This window comes from Urocampus carinirostris, chromosome 6 (genome assembly GCF_059441175.1).
Source record: "Urocampus carinirostris isolate Australia breed hairy pipefish chromosome 6, RoL_Ucar_1.0, whole genome shotgun sequence".
Lineage (NCBI taxonomy): Eukaryota > Metazoa > Chordata > Actinopteri > Syngnathiformes > Syngnathidae > Urocampus > Urocampus carinirostris.
Genome location: NC_142354.1, coordinates 18,505,677 through 18,521,419, shown reverse-complemented (window position 1 = coordinate 18,521,419; position 15,743 = coordinate 18,505,677). Strand labels below are relative to the sequence as shown.

General features: G+C 39.3%; 1 protein-coding gene across 4 annotated transcripts in view; it reads right to left on the bottom strand.

Moving 5' to 3' along the window:
* Positions 1-157: 157 nt before the first annotated feature.
* The window catches only part of itga7 (integrin, alpha 7), a 61,201-nt gene continuing 45,615 nt past the window's right edge, over positions 158-15,743 (bottom strand). For 3 of the 4 annotated variants that reach the window (XM_088337144.1, XM_088337142.1, XM_088337143.1), the window contains 10 exons: positions 15,297-15,371; positions 13,490-13,569; positions 13,343-13,420; positions 10,613-10,715; positions 10,212-10,418; positions 8,786-8,902; positions 5,721-5,834; positions 5,542-5,640; positions 4,412-4,537; positions 158-949 (listed from right to left, as the gene is read on the bottom strand). In XM_088337144.1, the coding sequence (XP_088193270.1) occupies positions 797-949; positions 4,412-4,537; positions 5,542-5,640; positions 5,721-5,834; positions 8,786-8,902; positions 10,212-10,418; positions 10,613-10,715; positions 13,343-13,420; positions 13,490-13,569; positions 15,297-15,371 (1,152 nt within the window). In that variant the 3' untranslated portion in view covers positions 158-796. Of the gene's footprint in view, positions 950-3,162; positions 3,332-4,411; positions 4,538-5,541; positions 5,641-5,720; positions 5,835-8,785; positions 8,903-10,211; positions 10,419-10,612; positions 10,716-13,342; positions 13,421-13,489; positions 13,570-15,296; positions 15,372-15,743 lie in introns of all 4 variants that reach the window. The other variant, XR_015850627.1, reaches the window with a different exon arrangement.

The window sequence follows — 15,743 nt, the reverse complement described above, 5'->3', positions numbered from 1 at the left end:
TGTAAGGCGCTAACCTGCTTATTGGGGGTATTAGGGGTTCAGTGTCTTACCCAAGGACACTTCGACATGTAACACGGGCGAGACGGGATTCGAACTGGGATCCCTTGATCCAAAGACGAACGCTCTACCACCTGAGCTACTGCCGCCCCTAATATTGTCATATAATTTCAGTATAATTGTCAAACTTACTCTTGAGGAAACGATGCAAGCTTTTAGACAAAGTTTAACATTTAAAAGCCCCTTTTGTTACTCACCTCACTGGATTGGTTGCCAGGTAACAGAAACCCATATAAAAAGAGCCCCGCGTTCACAACACTGGACAGTTCAATTAAATTAAGCATGCATTTTTTCGTTATTATGGGATAAAAGTGGATCATGTCTGAGATTTTTTGTTCGGTAGGTGTCGATGTTTAACTTTTAGGTCCAGGAGTTTTGTAGAAACTTGAAGAAGCGCCAATCCAAAGGGTTAACAGGTCTGCTTTGCAGACACTTGAACTAATCAAAGAATATGAAAACCACCCATGTGAGTGGTACAGCAGTCAAAACAAAACAGAACCAAACAAAACATTATAGTCCTCGGCAAAGGCTACCTGAATAATCTCCCGTATGTTTTTAAAACCACTGTAAATGTTTTTAAAAGCTCCACGAAAAACGTGCCGTTGCTCTAAGTGTCCCACACGCTCAAGTTCCAGTCTTGGGCGACGTCCACGCGTAAACGCTTAAGTTTGTGGATCAACGAAGCGCTCGGTGTGGGAGAGCGGTTGAGGGTACGGGTCGGGTTGGGGTGTTTTGGTTTTTATGAAGTCCCGTCACTCCAGTGCGTGGCCCACTCCTTTTTATGAACGGCAGTTTTCTCGGTCTGGAACTGGGGACGATCCTGGCGGGGGATCTTCACCGCGTGGTACTGAGGCAGTTTTTCTTTCAGGTGGGCCCGTTGGAAGAAACCGCACTGGGGGGCGCATACAAATCCGATTATTTCAAATCAAACAGAAGATTCGTACACCTTTTTAATGGCCAAATTCAAGCACTTTTTAAACACTTTCAAAGCCAGTTTTTGATTTCTCCAGTACCATTAAAATACGTAATTTTCTGTGAATTATGTATTCTTGCAGATCCACAAATATATCTGGCGAAATCCTCACGATTATTTCAAATCAAGTGTATCTGTTTTTTACAGGGGTCGTACACCTTTTTCGAGACCAAATTCAAGCCCTTTTTAAACACTTTCAAAGCCAGTTTTTCGATTTCTCCAGTACCATTAAAATAAGTAATTCTGTGTGAATGACGTATTTTGCAGATCCACAAATATATCCGACGAAATCCACACCATTATTTCAAATGAAGTAGAAGATGTGTTTTTAACAGGGTTGGTATACCCTTTTCATGGCCAAATTTGAGCACTTTTTAAGGACTTTTTAGGAGTTTTATTTTTTACAGTAGCATTAAAAGAAGTAATTCTGTGTGAATGATGTATTTTGCAGATCCACAAATATACCAGAGATTCACATATGTGTTTTTCGTTATCTCCCGTTTATCAAGAAGTTTGATTTTTAGATCTTCCTCCCTTTCCAATTATCACTATTTTTTGCATGGCCCATAATCAATTTTCATAATAATCCTTGCACTAATACACATTTCATAGTTCCCTGTTTAGGTGTAGCAACATACAAATTAATGCCAGCTGCATTTGTTCACGTGGGAAAACAAATGTAATGGCAAATGTAAGCCACCAGCGAGCAGGGCATTGTCAGTGTCATTTGTAAGCAGATTTGTCAAGAAAAAAATGGTAACAATTTCAAGCATTTATTTATATGTTAATCCTTGAAAACAAAATTAAATTCAAGCATTTTGAAGGATTTTAAAGGAGTCTTTTTTTGTAATTTGTAGTTCTTTGTTTTTTTTTAAAACCGGGGTTCTCGACAATCAGCCTGTTAGACCAGTGCTGGTATCGGGTAAGGGGTCGTTTATAAAAGAAAGAAAAAAATACTTCCATTATTTTAAACCTATTCTTGTTTTGCTGACACTGACACATTTCCAAATAAACCTGGAGGATTTTGGAAGGCCAGGAACGGATCAGTTTAGGTGGTACGTTTGAGTTGCCAGGCGGTGCAACAGTCTTGTGATCATCAGTGATGAGCCGTTGCAATTTCCCTGGGAATTTCATTTTTAACTGTCATGAGAAATCATTGACATGATCAGCGTCTTTAAATACCCTATCCATTCTTCCAAAAGTCTTTTTGAAATTAGAGAATAAAGTATACATTATATGTGATTCACTCAGTGCTCTTATACAAGGCAGATTTAGTTGTAGATGTTTAGATTTCAGCAGTTGTAGTGAGTGACTGCACATTATTTTCACCCTACTTCTAAATACTACAACCTGGTAATAACATAATAGTAATACAGGAACAATATAGTAATAACATAATGAGTTGGTAATTCAAGAAATTAATATCAAACTGGTAGGCATGATCAGTTGTTAAAAGTGTCTCTCAGCAACAAAAAGGTGACCCTCGTCCAAACATTATATTTTGGTTAATATGTATGAATTAGGTGGAAAAATCCTCCTATTTGGAAAATTGGCACAAATAGAATCGAATTGTTTAACCAATCACGGCTTAGCTTAAGAAAACAGTAAAGCCCCAACTAGTCCTTACCTGCAGATGTTGTTTTGGGTAAACAGCAATTAAAAAAAATCACAGTACTGGTCCTTTTTTTCTGAGCTTGCAATGTGGTTTAACACCATAACTTGCATCAATCCAAAGAAACATGTACAGCCTTCGCAAAAGCGTATTGTTAACCGCACACTAACACGATCACGCCGCTAAAGTGCTTTTTGGACACGCTTCATGTCAATGGTAGCACCCGCACAAACACAAACGTGCAAGTGAAACAAGTTGTGAAGAGTGACAAGCCAAGCGAAAAGTGAATCGCAATTGCAGTCGCAGTCCACAGCAACACACAGCACTGCAATCGTCTCCGAAGCCTGCAACTGAAGCCAATGGCGTGGCCTGGTGTTCAATAATCATCTCAAATACTAAGTCTTGAGACTGAATCTCGAGATTTTTTGAAGTGACTATGCCGTTATTTTTTTTAAATCAGATGGACTTGTGAACACCAGGCCCCCATACTCGGCAGCGGACGCGATGCTGCAATTTTTACCGCTTAGAGGCAGGGGGCAGGAGGGGAGAAAGCAGACCCGACCGAAATACGGTTTTCATTCCAGTTCCAAGGCCTGCTTCTCCACCTCCGACGGCTGGACGCCCAAATGGGCGCGGTAGTACTCCGTGTCGTAGTGCTGGCGACGCTTGCTGCGCTTGAAGAAGCCGCACTGAAGTTTCCAAAGATGGAGCACAGAAGAAGAGCAAGGAAGAATTTCAGCCGTGAAATGGAAGCCATGGTCACGTTACCCCCAGTCAATATTGTTTTGTCAGGACCCTAATAGTTCAGGACCTCTCCAGACTTCAAGCCACTACTTTTTTCTGCTTTTTAAACACTTACAATACAAATAACTATTTCAGTGTACTGTACTGACTAAAATTCAGAAGCCCATACAATCGCAATAACCTGTAGACATGCAGAGCCATGCAAATGATCTTAAGCTCTCCCATTCCTTGCGCACATGACCAAATGATAGAGAGAAGATCAAGTATTGCTACTACTAAATCTCAGTATATATGCCGGCGGTAGTTACTAACTCTCGAGGGGTACACGATAATTATCAGGCTGACAGTTATCGAACTGAAGACAGACGAAAAAAACGTCACAGTTTTCGCCCTGAAAGGAAAAATATACCCGATAATTAGTCAACCGCTGCCACCCTAAAATATTCAATCAGCCAAAAGTACTTGTGAGAAAGCATTCATGTACAAGGATTTTTTCATGTAGTAGTAGCAATACTTGGTCTCCTCTCCATCACTTTGTCATATGCGCAAGGAATGGGAGAGCTTAAGATCAGTTGCATGGCTTTGCATGTCTACAGACTGTTGTGATCGTATGAGCTTCTGGATTCTAGTCAGTACAGTACATATAGAGTTTTTTACTTTGAGAATATTTTTGTCGTGTTTATGTTAATGCCGGACAGGATGTCTTAATCGTGGCACAATGCGTTACGTTTCTGTACAAGACATGTCCCTGCCGTTTCATCATTTTCCTCATGTTAAGGTTTTTGAGTTTTTCCTCACCCTAACGTAGGTTTTAGATCAGGGGATGGTGTGATAATAGTCTGTGGTTTGCAATGATCTGTGGTCTGTGCAGTCCTTGGAGACTCTTTGTAATTAAGGGCTATACGCTTAATTTTATGGCTTTTTAAAAACAAAGTTCCAATTTTTCCTACTTTTGTGCATGTGGCTTTTAATCAGGTGCGCTCTGTATTGTCTCTATCAATGGACTGTGATGGTGATGTCATTACCTTCCACAGTATGCAGACAAGCAGAGTTAGCAGCAAAATGCCTGCCAGGACAGCAATTAGGATAATCCACCAGGGGATCGAGTACTGGTCCACTAGGCCTGGCTCCGGATATATCATCACTGGAACCTGAAAACCATAATTTTAAGAAAATAATAATCTGATTGAAATAGACACCTTTATTCTGGTAGGTTGCTTGCAACACAAAAAGATGGCATACTGTAGGGTGAGTTAAAATAAAAGGTGCACAAAATGAGGTCTTCTATAAATATATTTCTCCAATCAAGCAGTTGCAGATTTGTTAGAGACAATGTGTAATGTTTGACCACTAGATGTGCATCAAACCGCAAGAAAGAACACAAACTACGGAAATACAAAGTGACCAAACCGAATCAATTTCCCTTCTGTTTTTTCTTTTTGCCCAGCCTTTCACAAGGTTTTTGGTATTGGCGGGTAGCCGTAGCAGCAAGATTAAGTTGGCTCCTGCTAGGTGAGCTAATTTAAATGTTCAGAACTTTAAGAAAAGTGGTATGGCTACGTAGGACATCCTCGCAAGACCAGGTTTCATACTTAACTTGGGTTAGGATGATGATTGAATCAAAAATCAATAGAGAAAAATATAGAACATTAAATTGAGACCTCATATTTTGCTCCTGTGTCCAAAATTTGGTAAAAGCAAAATCAAATTGCAGTACAGGACAGTATTTTGTGATATCATTTGATCCTTTGTTGCCCTCCAGTGGCAGTACAGAAAAAATGTTTTCCCTTTTGAGCTTTAAAGGGACAGTGTGTATTATTGAGCACCTCCTAGTGGTAAAACAATCTATTGTAACTATTGATTTAAATAATAAACAAAAAACATGAAGTATCATATAAACAGGAATTTTTCTAAGATAAGAATGAATTAGCATTTATTTTACATACCATGAGCTTCACCTGAAGGGAGCTGTCATAAATGTCACCAGGAGTAAACCTCCCAAAAATTATTGGTGGAATTGTGCGTTTTTGGTCACTTTGAGTCTTTGTACGTTGTATTCTTCTGTTTTGGGTTGCACTACACCATGCAATGACATCTAGTGGTCAAATAATACACACGGCCTCTTTAGGTAGCCCACCAAACTTTTTGTAACTACCTGTGCTGCGGCCTCCCTGAGGAGCAAATGCTTGATGGTGGACTTCACGGTTATTTCTGCCCTGACCAGGAGCTCCAAAGCGCTCACGGTTGGGAAGTCCTGAAAACAGGCATGTAAAAATGTCAAATCATCACAGGAAAAAGCAATAAAAAATCCGAGAATATCAGCAAAAGTTCTACCTCAATGAAAGTACTGTTCCATAACCTGCCGTGAATCTTGAGCACCGCTTGTCCTGAGAAACTGTGGAGAGGGCACTGCAAGAGCACGCAACGCGCTGACCCCAGCAGACAATCCTAAACAAGTCAAATTTAATAAGTTGGGTCAAACGTTAACATATTGGCTGTTTTTTTCCATCCATTCATCCATTATCTGCACCACTTATCCCCAGTAAGGTCGCGGTCGTGCTGGAGCCCATCCCAGCTATCTTCGGGCAGTGGGCAGGGGACACCCCGAACTGGTTGCCAGCCAATTGCAGGGCACACAGAGACAGACTACTCAATCGCTCATTCACACCTGGGGACAATGTTTTTGGAATGTGGGAGGAGACCGGAGTGCCCGGGGGAAACGCACGCAAGCACGGGGAGAACATGCAAACTCTGAACAGGATCCCATAACCTCAGAACTGTGCTGCCGACGCCTTTACCTCTCAGCTGCCGTGCTCCCATTTTTATATTTTTGAAAACATAATTCAATGAGATAACCTGAAGTAAAATGGCCTGTCTACTTACAAGATTAAATCGTTCCCAGATCGAGCTCGTATCTAGAACTTACTGTATCATGAACACATTTTCCCCATTAAAAATAACTGAAAACCAACTGATCCGCTCCTGGCCTTCCAAAATCCTCCAGGTTTACCCTAAATAGCTGCAAAACCTATCTTCCTTATCACTAATTTGGCATTGATGGCTTTGGTTACAGAACCCCAACGTCGACTTGTCCACGCACACGAGACGCCCTATTCAGCTGTGCGTTTTTCCGCTGACCTCTAAGTTTTCAGATCACGTCACCATTGAAAGTACGACTGCTTTGAAGTCTTTTAGTGATTACAAAGACGAGCACATATTTACTACTGCACAGAGAAAACATGAATGAGGGCTTTGTAGCATAAAAGGTGAGCCTTATGTTTTTAAAGCCCAGTGCTAGGGCAACCATACTGTGAAAAATAGTGCCAGATTGCAACACAGACGTGAAAAGTCATATTTTTGTGTTTTTTGTGAGTGGGATTTGTTGTGGTTTCGGAACGAGTTGGATTTGCTTGTCATCTGTTCTTGAGGATTAAAGGAAACTCTGGTGAGACCTGACAATGACTCCGATGATACAGTTTCATTTTTGATAGATAACTTAAACTGTGATTCAATTCTGATGTATAAATTAAGGGATTGATTTGTGGGTGAAATACCATGAGTATGTAAATATTGAATGAAGTACGCTCAAACCTCCCATTTTTCTCATTACATGTAGTAAATGAACAACCCAGCAAAAACATTGACGACTTTCTCTTCGAGAAGGGCATCATAAATGTTTTCAGATGCAATAGCCATGTTGTCAACTAGCTTTGAGTCATCAGACTGCATAACCCCACTCTTTAACCCAACCTGTTTCGGAGTGGGTAAGTAAAACACAGAGGTGGGTAGGAGTTACATTCAATTGAGTAAGTTCTGGGACATTTTGTACCTCTATTAACATTTTCAAATCACTATAGTTATTACTTTTACTTGAGTAGATTTGTGAAGACGAAACAGTACTCTCACTCCTCTACATTACTACTCTGCAGGTGGCTGTTTTAAAGCAAACCAGCGAGTGTGTGATCGGCCATGGAGCCCAAATGTAAAAAGAGAAAAATAAATCCACAGAAATCAAACTTCAACTGTATTATCATGATTTTATAATATGATTTATAAATGCATGCAAAGTTTTATTGCATTCTTTTTGTGAGCCAGATAAGAGGCAAATTATGCACCTTTGTTGTTGTTGTTTTTTTCCAAGCCTCAAAATAAAAATTACATAAAAATAGATTTCTTAATTACATTTCTTAAAATCTTTCCAAACAATTAAACATTCCACAAATAACTATGTAAGGGAATTATGGTCTAAATGTGCCTTTTATACTATATTCTATATTCTTATACCCAATATATACTTTTATACTATTACTTTTATTCTCCTATATTTTTATACATTTATATATTTCTACAGTATACTCAAAAAGTGTGTAGTCATGTTTTCGAGTGGTTTTCAGACTCCTATTTGTTATCAAACAGTGAACTGCTGTGATGTATCACGAGTCATTCTACTTCTGGCAAAGGAATTTGTTAAAAAACAGCCTTCAAGCATATTGTTATGTTAGCTTGTCCCCTAGTGGAAGAGTGTACTCTCTTCTTTCCATGTTTATTTTTAGGTTAGAGTGCCCTTTAGTGTCCAGCAGTGTATATCACACTATGTAACCGAAGAAGTCATCCAATCAAAATACTCTTACGTGCACGGGGTTTCTTCTATCCTCCAATTACAATCCATGAAACGGTATAAGAAAGACGCTCACGCTTCAGTCCATGGGATTATTTCAATAGCAATCCAAGAGGGCAATTTTGTCTTAAATATGCTTGCTTTTCTTGAATAAATAAGTTTGTTTGTTACTCAAAAAGTGTCTCTTATTTCATCCTGACATCGTATTGAACCTGACAAATGATCGTACAACAGAGTAGTCACGTAATTCTCCTCAAGATGTGCCGCATCCAACTGAATAATTTGACAATAGGCTAATATAGATACATCATTATAAGGCTTAAATGAGGCTTTAAAATTGTTTTGGGTTTGTTTTTGTTTTTTTCGGTTCTATATGGCTCTTTCAACTTTTCGGGGTGCTGACCCTTGGGCTAGCTTATCTTTATGTCTGCAGAGCCTTTTAAAAAAGTACATGGGCTTTAAATTTACTGCTTGTGCTTATATTGTTTATTTGATACATACGATTAAAATGTTGAATTTACTTCTATTATTTTAATATATTCTTAAATTAAATGTAATTTATATTGATAATAAGATTTTGATGATTTGATAATCTGATAAGACGTTGCTACAGTTACTCAGTACCCGAGTAGTTTTTTCACCAAGTACTCAAGAAGTTATTTGGATGACTACTTTTTACTTGTAATTGAGTCATATTATTTTGAAATAAGAGTACTTTTACATGAGTAGTTTTTTTAATCACTCTACCTGAACTCTGGATGAATATTCTTCAGGCTCTTACCAGAGTGAGTGATTTTCGACGCTCGGAAGCAGCCACAGCCGGTGCGCTTTGTCTCACGCTTCCGCCGTTTGACTCTTGGCCCTCAAGATCCGGGTAGGAGCGGCGAGCTCGTCCAACCTGGTCACAAGCCGAACAAGAAATCCAACATTATTGCAGCTTCAGTTGCTGTTTATTGGACTTTTGGCACAATTTCAGTGATTACTAATGTTGATGTTGACTGCGTATTGTCTGTTGATGCCCTTGCAACATACAATGATGCTATTACCTCACGTGCAACCCATTCTTCATTTTCCTCCTCATACTGAGGTTTTTGGAGTTTTTCCTTGCCCCCATGTAGGTTTCAGATCAGGGGATGTTGTAATGGTGATATGGGCAGCACTGAGACTTTTTGTGTTTAAGGGCTATATAAATACGAATTGAGTAGGTAGCATCAATCATTATAAAACACTGTTTTTTTACACAGAAATGTAAAAAAATATTAATTTTCCAAAGTTAAATCATCCTTTTCTGTTGTCGGATGGGTATATAAATAACCTATTTGCAGGGTGTTTTCATTTTACTGTTGTTTCAATGGGTAAACTTAAAAAAAGAATGAAAAAAAAAACCAAGCAAATTAAAAAATCAAAATGTGTCTGATTCTGATTTACATATTCATTTTTAATTAATTTATTTTTTGAATTGCTTATCTTAATTTAGAGCTTCATTGCAGCCTTGCAGTGCAAATAAGAAGATAAATAAGCTTTTAATTTTAATTTGTATTTTTCAGCAGCAGATAATTTTGCTCCTGCTGATTGTTTGATTTTCTCTTTTTGTAACTTCATAAAATTTTGTTTATTTTACTTGATAGTGTCTTCAATTCTAAAAGAAGCACAGTTAAAAATCATCTTTAAAAAGGTAGTAACATTTTAAAAAGTACTAAAAATTTTCAAACAAAAAGAAGAATAATGTTAGTTACCCTATTTAGAAAAAATATCTACCAACAGAAAAATTACTCTATTTATTTATTTACTGATTTACTTATTTGTTGGTTTATTATTTTTTCTTTTTTTTTTTTTTTTCAATTTGTTCGTTCGTTTGTTTAATTTGTGGCAGTAGACCGAGTAACTATCAGGTTGGCAATTGTGCTGTAGCTTATTAAACTACTGAGAACAATGCTTGTGCTTCTTCTCTTGTCTTATCAGTTATATATATTTTGTTAAAAGCAAGCTATGCACAACTAGCCACACAAATTTAGGAAAAAAAATGAACATAGTACATCACCTTCTACAACCTTGAAACTACACTTTACTATTTAAAGGTTATTTACTCATTATTCTTTAGAGTAAAAAATAAAAAAATGGGGACAAGTATTAAGCAAATACTCAAGCACCCACACACAATCAGCACTTTTAAAATGAATTTAAGAAGATCTTTTCTAAAGACTCACAGTTTGATTGACAGTCTGCACAGTCGAGGGACTGCTCAGACCCAAAGGATTGATGGCTCCTGCCGGGGTACAATGGGATGCCGAATGGCCATCGAAGGTCATGCTGGCCGGGTACAAGAGCCACTTGCCGTTGGCCAGTTCGTATGGCCACATTATGTTGAGGAAGGCGGAGCCTAACGTCTGGAGAGCTTGTCCTGGATTGGCCACCTGGGAGGGCAGGCACAAAATATCTCATTGCACATATTTTGCAGTTTTTGAGAATCAAATTAGATTATATGCGGCAATAGTTCTGCATAATACACTACACCTGGAGCCTTTAGAACAGAACCAGCAGAGTCACAGTTTTTTTTCCAATTTTACAAGATTATCCCAGGGAAAGTGGAAATGTTGTCAATCCTCACCAAAAACTCAAAGTCGACGGGGCTTCCGACATCATCCAGATGGGTCATGGCGCTTTCACCTTTGACGGCACCGCTGAAGAAGAGTTGGTGAGGACGAGCCAGCCTGCCATGACACACATTGGTACCAGTCATAATCGATTTGTCTTTTAATAAGGTGATTTCTTCCTACCTACCTACCTGCCCACCTGCCTACCTATCAACCCAAACTAATCACGTACCCACCCACCCATACCACTCACCTACTGAGCTACCTACCTAAACTCCCTACCTAGCCCCCGCTCCAAAATACCCAACTACTTACCTACCTACCTAAACACCTACCTAAACTACCTAGCCACACAAACCACATACCTACCCACACAACTACCTGCCGCGCCTGCCTGCCCATCCACTTACCAACCTACCCACCCACCCAATTCAACTATCCATCCACCTACCTACCTAATGAGCCACCCACTTGAACCAGCTACCAACCTCTAGACCCGCCCACCCAAACTACCTACATACGTACCTACTTAACTACCTACTTACGTACTGACCCACTGACCCAAACCACCTACCAAAACCATGTAAATATGCACCCAAAACACCTACACACCCACCTATCCATCCAAACGACCTACCTACCTACCTACTTACCTACCTACCTAACCAACCCACTTACCTAACGGCCCACCGACCCAAACCACAAACGCCCCCAAAACACCTTCACAACCACCTACCCACCCACCCAGACGACCTACCTACCTACCCACCTACCTACCTAGCTACCTATCTACCTACCTACCTACCTACCTACCTACCGAACTAAATAACTGACTAATTAACTATTTAATTAACTAACTAACTACTCATCCACCCAATACAGATACCTACCTACCTAATGAGCCACCGACCCAAACCAACTACCTACTGTACCTACCTACCCTCTGACCCAAAACACCTGCTCACCTACCCAAACCACTTAGCCACCCCCCTCAAACTCCATCTACCCATGGACTCGTACGACCTACCAACCCAACCACACCTCATCTTCCCCCCCCCCCCCTTTTTTTTTTCTTTATACAAAGAAGCTAACCATGAGTTAGGGTTAAGGATGCTTAAGTGTCTAATGGTAATTATCAACGCCTGCACACTCTGTATGAAGTCGCCTGGTAGTAAAATGTCATGTTTTCTTGGTAGTCTAGTTGATTCTAGAAGCCTAATATCTTATGTCTACTGTTCCTTTTACTTTCCTGTATTTGACATCTTTTTAAAGTGTTTATTTTGGCTCAATGTGTCGTAGATTGATTTATATCCCTCCGATTTGAAAAATTAGATTCAGGATAAGTTGTAGTTGCTTAATATTCTTTTCTTATTCAACATAAAAATGTTGAGATGGATCAATATCTGGGTTTTATCTGTTATTGCCTGGTCATCCTGGAAGGGGAATTACCTCATGTGCACTCCCTTTAAGGATTCTCCATTTTCCTCGTGTAGAGGTTTTTGAGTTTATCCTTAAACATGACTTGACTTGACTTAAAGCAGCATTTTTGTTTGCACTTTCAATGCACTTCACCTCCTTCCTCTATTGCTGCTTTCTTTCTTTCTTTCTTTCTTTCTTTTTTTCTTTCTTTCTTTCTTTTTTTTCTTTCTTTCTTTCTTTATGTTCTTCCTTTGTTTCTTTCTTGCTCTCACTCTTTTTCTCCTGCTCTTTTTTCTTTCTCTCTTTCTCTTTGTTCTTTCTTTCTTGTTCTTTTTTTTCTCCGCTTTTCTCTCTTTTCTCTTCTCTCGTCCTTCATCCTTCTTTTGTTATCTTCCTACTGATTCTTTCTTTCTTTCTTGCTCTTTTTGTTGATTTTTTCGTCTCTTCTTTTTTTCCTCTTCATTCCTTCATTATTACTTTTTCTCTTCCTTCTTTCTGTCTTTCTCTACTTCTTTTAGTCATGATTGCTGATGCGGGGCACCTGTGGCCGCTTGTTGGCGCCAACAGCCACGGACCCTGATAGGCTGTTGGACTCTTTTTAAACTCTTCTCTTCCTGAAAGAACCCGTCAGATCGTCTGTGAACCTACGCTACACGCTAGGCAGACTGTTGTGACTACTGACTCTATCCTGCCCTGTTCACCATCTGATTCCCGTTGCTGACCTTTTTCTGAACCCGTTTATGTTTTTGCTCCTCCGCCCCGGCCATCGAACTGTTTTTTCTCGCTGTCAACAACTAACTTCGCTTAACACAGAAGTGCCACTTCCGTTTTCCAGCTATCTGCTACCCGTGACCGACGATCATCGGATCGTGGATGCAAGTCCTTTTCTTCTTATAAATAATACTGAGTAAAACGAATGCAATTAGGTCCCGTCTCCGTTCCTGGTCTGTGACACCTTTGATTTTTCTCCCTTCCTTTCTTCCCTTCTCTCTTCCTTCTCTCTTCCTTCCTTCCTTCTTTCATTCTCTCCCCTTTTGTCCTTTTCTTTTTTCTCTCTTCCTTTTGTCCTGCCTTTAGTTTTCCCTTCCTCCTGTCCTGTCTTTTTTCTCGATTCCTTCAGTCTTGACTTTCTTTAGTTCTCTCTTGCTCATTTTCTCTCTTTCTTACTTCCATCCTGCAGCCCTTTGAGACACCTTTCGATTAAGGGCTATAAACAAACATGACTACTTACTGACCTACCAACCTACTGACCTATCTTGGTATTAAATGAACTAAACTGTAAGCCTGAATTGTACACTTAATATGTATAATAACACGTTACTCACCCACTGACTGACAAAGGAAGCTCTATCACCACTTTAGCCATCGCAGTGATTGGCGCCAAGTCAGGTTGCTCACTGATGCTGTAGAAAAATAACCAATGCAGCAATATGTTATTAAAAATATATCTTTACTACAGTAAAGACACTTACGTTGTCATTTGAAGGTCAGCGGTCAATTCCGTGGTTTCAATGGTGATATTGGCCGTGCTCAAGTTGATGGTGAATTTTAACTGATAAAGGAAAACAATGAAAAGTGAGTTTATTGTTATACATTAAAACCCCACATATGTCCGTTATAAGTAAAATGTGTGCACGCTACATCATTTTCTGTGGCCCTGTAGAAGATGCTGACAGAAGCACAAGAGAAAAATTAGGTGCATTGCTTCGAACAATGTTTTACAGTTTCAAGTATGCACTCGCTTGGCTTTATTTTTATAACTACCATTAATCAAACAGAGGATATTGAGGAAACCCATCCCAGTGTTAGTTTACTTTAAATAAATGCCACAGATCGGCTGTTTAAGGCAATATGAAAAGTACAAAATTAATAGAATTAGCACCTAGATGTCTTCACAGAAGCTTTAGCTCCTTTCTATTGGAGAGCAAATAAGCCCAGCATATGAATGACTTCCACCTTCTTTGTTTCGGGTGGCTCGCTTTGGAATGGGTGGAACGACGGCGTCCCCTTTTGGACAGTTCCCGAACGTACCAATTCGCCATGTTCCATAATGAAATCTGATAACATGAAGTTTTGAATGTAATTAAAACATACAAGGCTTTGTATTGATAAAATAATTATGTCGATTGGAGGGGCATTTTCTAGTACAGAACATTACGTACATTCCCCACTTCTCTGGCTTTCCAACAAATTTAGCAACTTCAAACACCGTCTCCTGATACCGTGAGTAATAGATATCTAAGACCACACTCAAAGAGGCCTGAACTTGTATGCATCCCTCGCTCATATAAAAAGAGGAGCTGAACAAAAGCTCGTCCTCTTCTGTACTGCCTCGCATGACAGTTCATGGCGTAGCCGTGCTGGCCTGCACTGCGGCCTTGAGGTGAACCATACATTGCGACCTTCTGGAGCACGAAACCAAATCTCTTTGCAACATCAAGTAAGAGGACAGTTTCAGATTTAACACCATCTTTCATGTCTCTTGGGAATGAGCGATGTTTTCTGTACAAGAGAATCTTCTCAAATCTTTATAGCGGGAAACTTTTGTTTTGTGGTACTTTAGGCGGTCGAAAACTCCCATAACCTCTGGCGCCTTTCCCTCTTTTTTTTCCTATCATTAATTCTCTGAGTTAATAAATTGTGTCTGTGCTATTTTAATCAGCCTGGTTCATTGAATCAATTTTCTTGGGATTAGTAATTCATATCAGAACTCTAAAGACTCAAGTAATAACGGAATTTAAATTTTTATCAGTGTAGGAAATTCTAGCATCCTTCAGAGAAATAAATAGATGGAATCTATCAGTGAAGTTCCCATATTCATATAAACATGTTTATAAAATAATATAAATAAAAACAGAAAGACTTTTAAATCGAATTCATCATTTAGATTAGTGTCTGTATACTATTTTTGACACCTACTAGTCTGCACGAGTTTCTCTGAGTTTGATATACAGTAGTGGAAATGAATTCAAGTGATTTTTTTCTTTCTTTTTTTTTTAATTGCACAGTTGATAAACACTTAAGAACAATAAAACGTCAATATTCAAATCATAATTTCATGGTGACCCTCCCAAAAGACCCCCAGCCCTCTGACTAAGGCACCATTTTTGTGCCATTCACCTACTAGCATGGCCCCCGTGAGAATTTTTTTCTATCATGTGGCCCCTGAACTAAAATGAGTCTGCCCCCCTTAGTTTTTACATCTCTGAACAAACATTCTCATCTTCTTCCTCTTCCTCATCATCATCAACGACAACAAGATTTGTTCACCGCGCTCACCTTTGTGTTTCTTTTCAGCGGATTGCCCAGGTCACATTCCACGTCAGAGCCATTTTGGTTGGCTTGACACCTCATCTGGAATTGAGTCAAAACCCAGCAATTAACATCAACACACACCATCAGGTGAAACATGTTTTATATCAGTGGTCAGCAACAACTGGGCCGCAGGCCGGTACCGGACCTTGTATCGTAATATATTATAAAATATTACCGTTTTTGGACAACGATTATCCAGTAGAAAAATATCGCTGACATGCATCGCAGCGGTGAGCGCTCCAAATCCTAACTATTAGACCACTAAGGGTATAGATGACCTGGAAAAATACATTCAATTGTATCTCATCATCACTCTATTTATACTGACGGTACCAGAGGCCAATGTTATAGTCTAACATAAGTCTCCAGTATTGTGAATAAAATACAGTGATGATGAAAAAAAATCTAGTT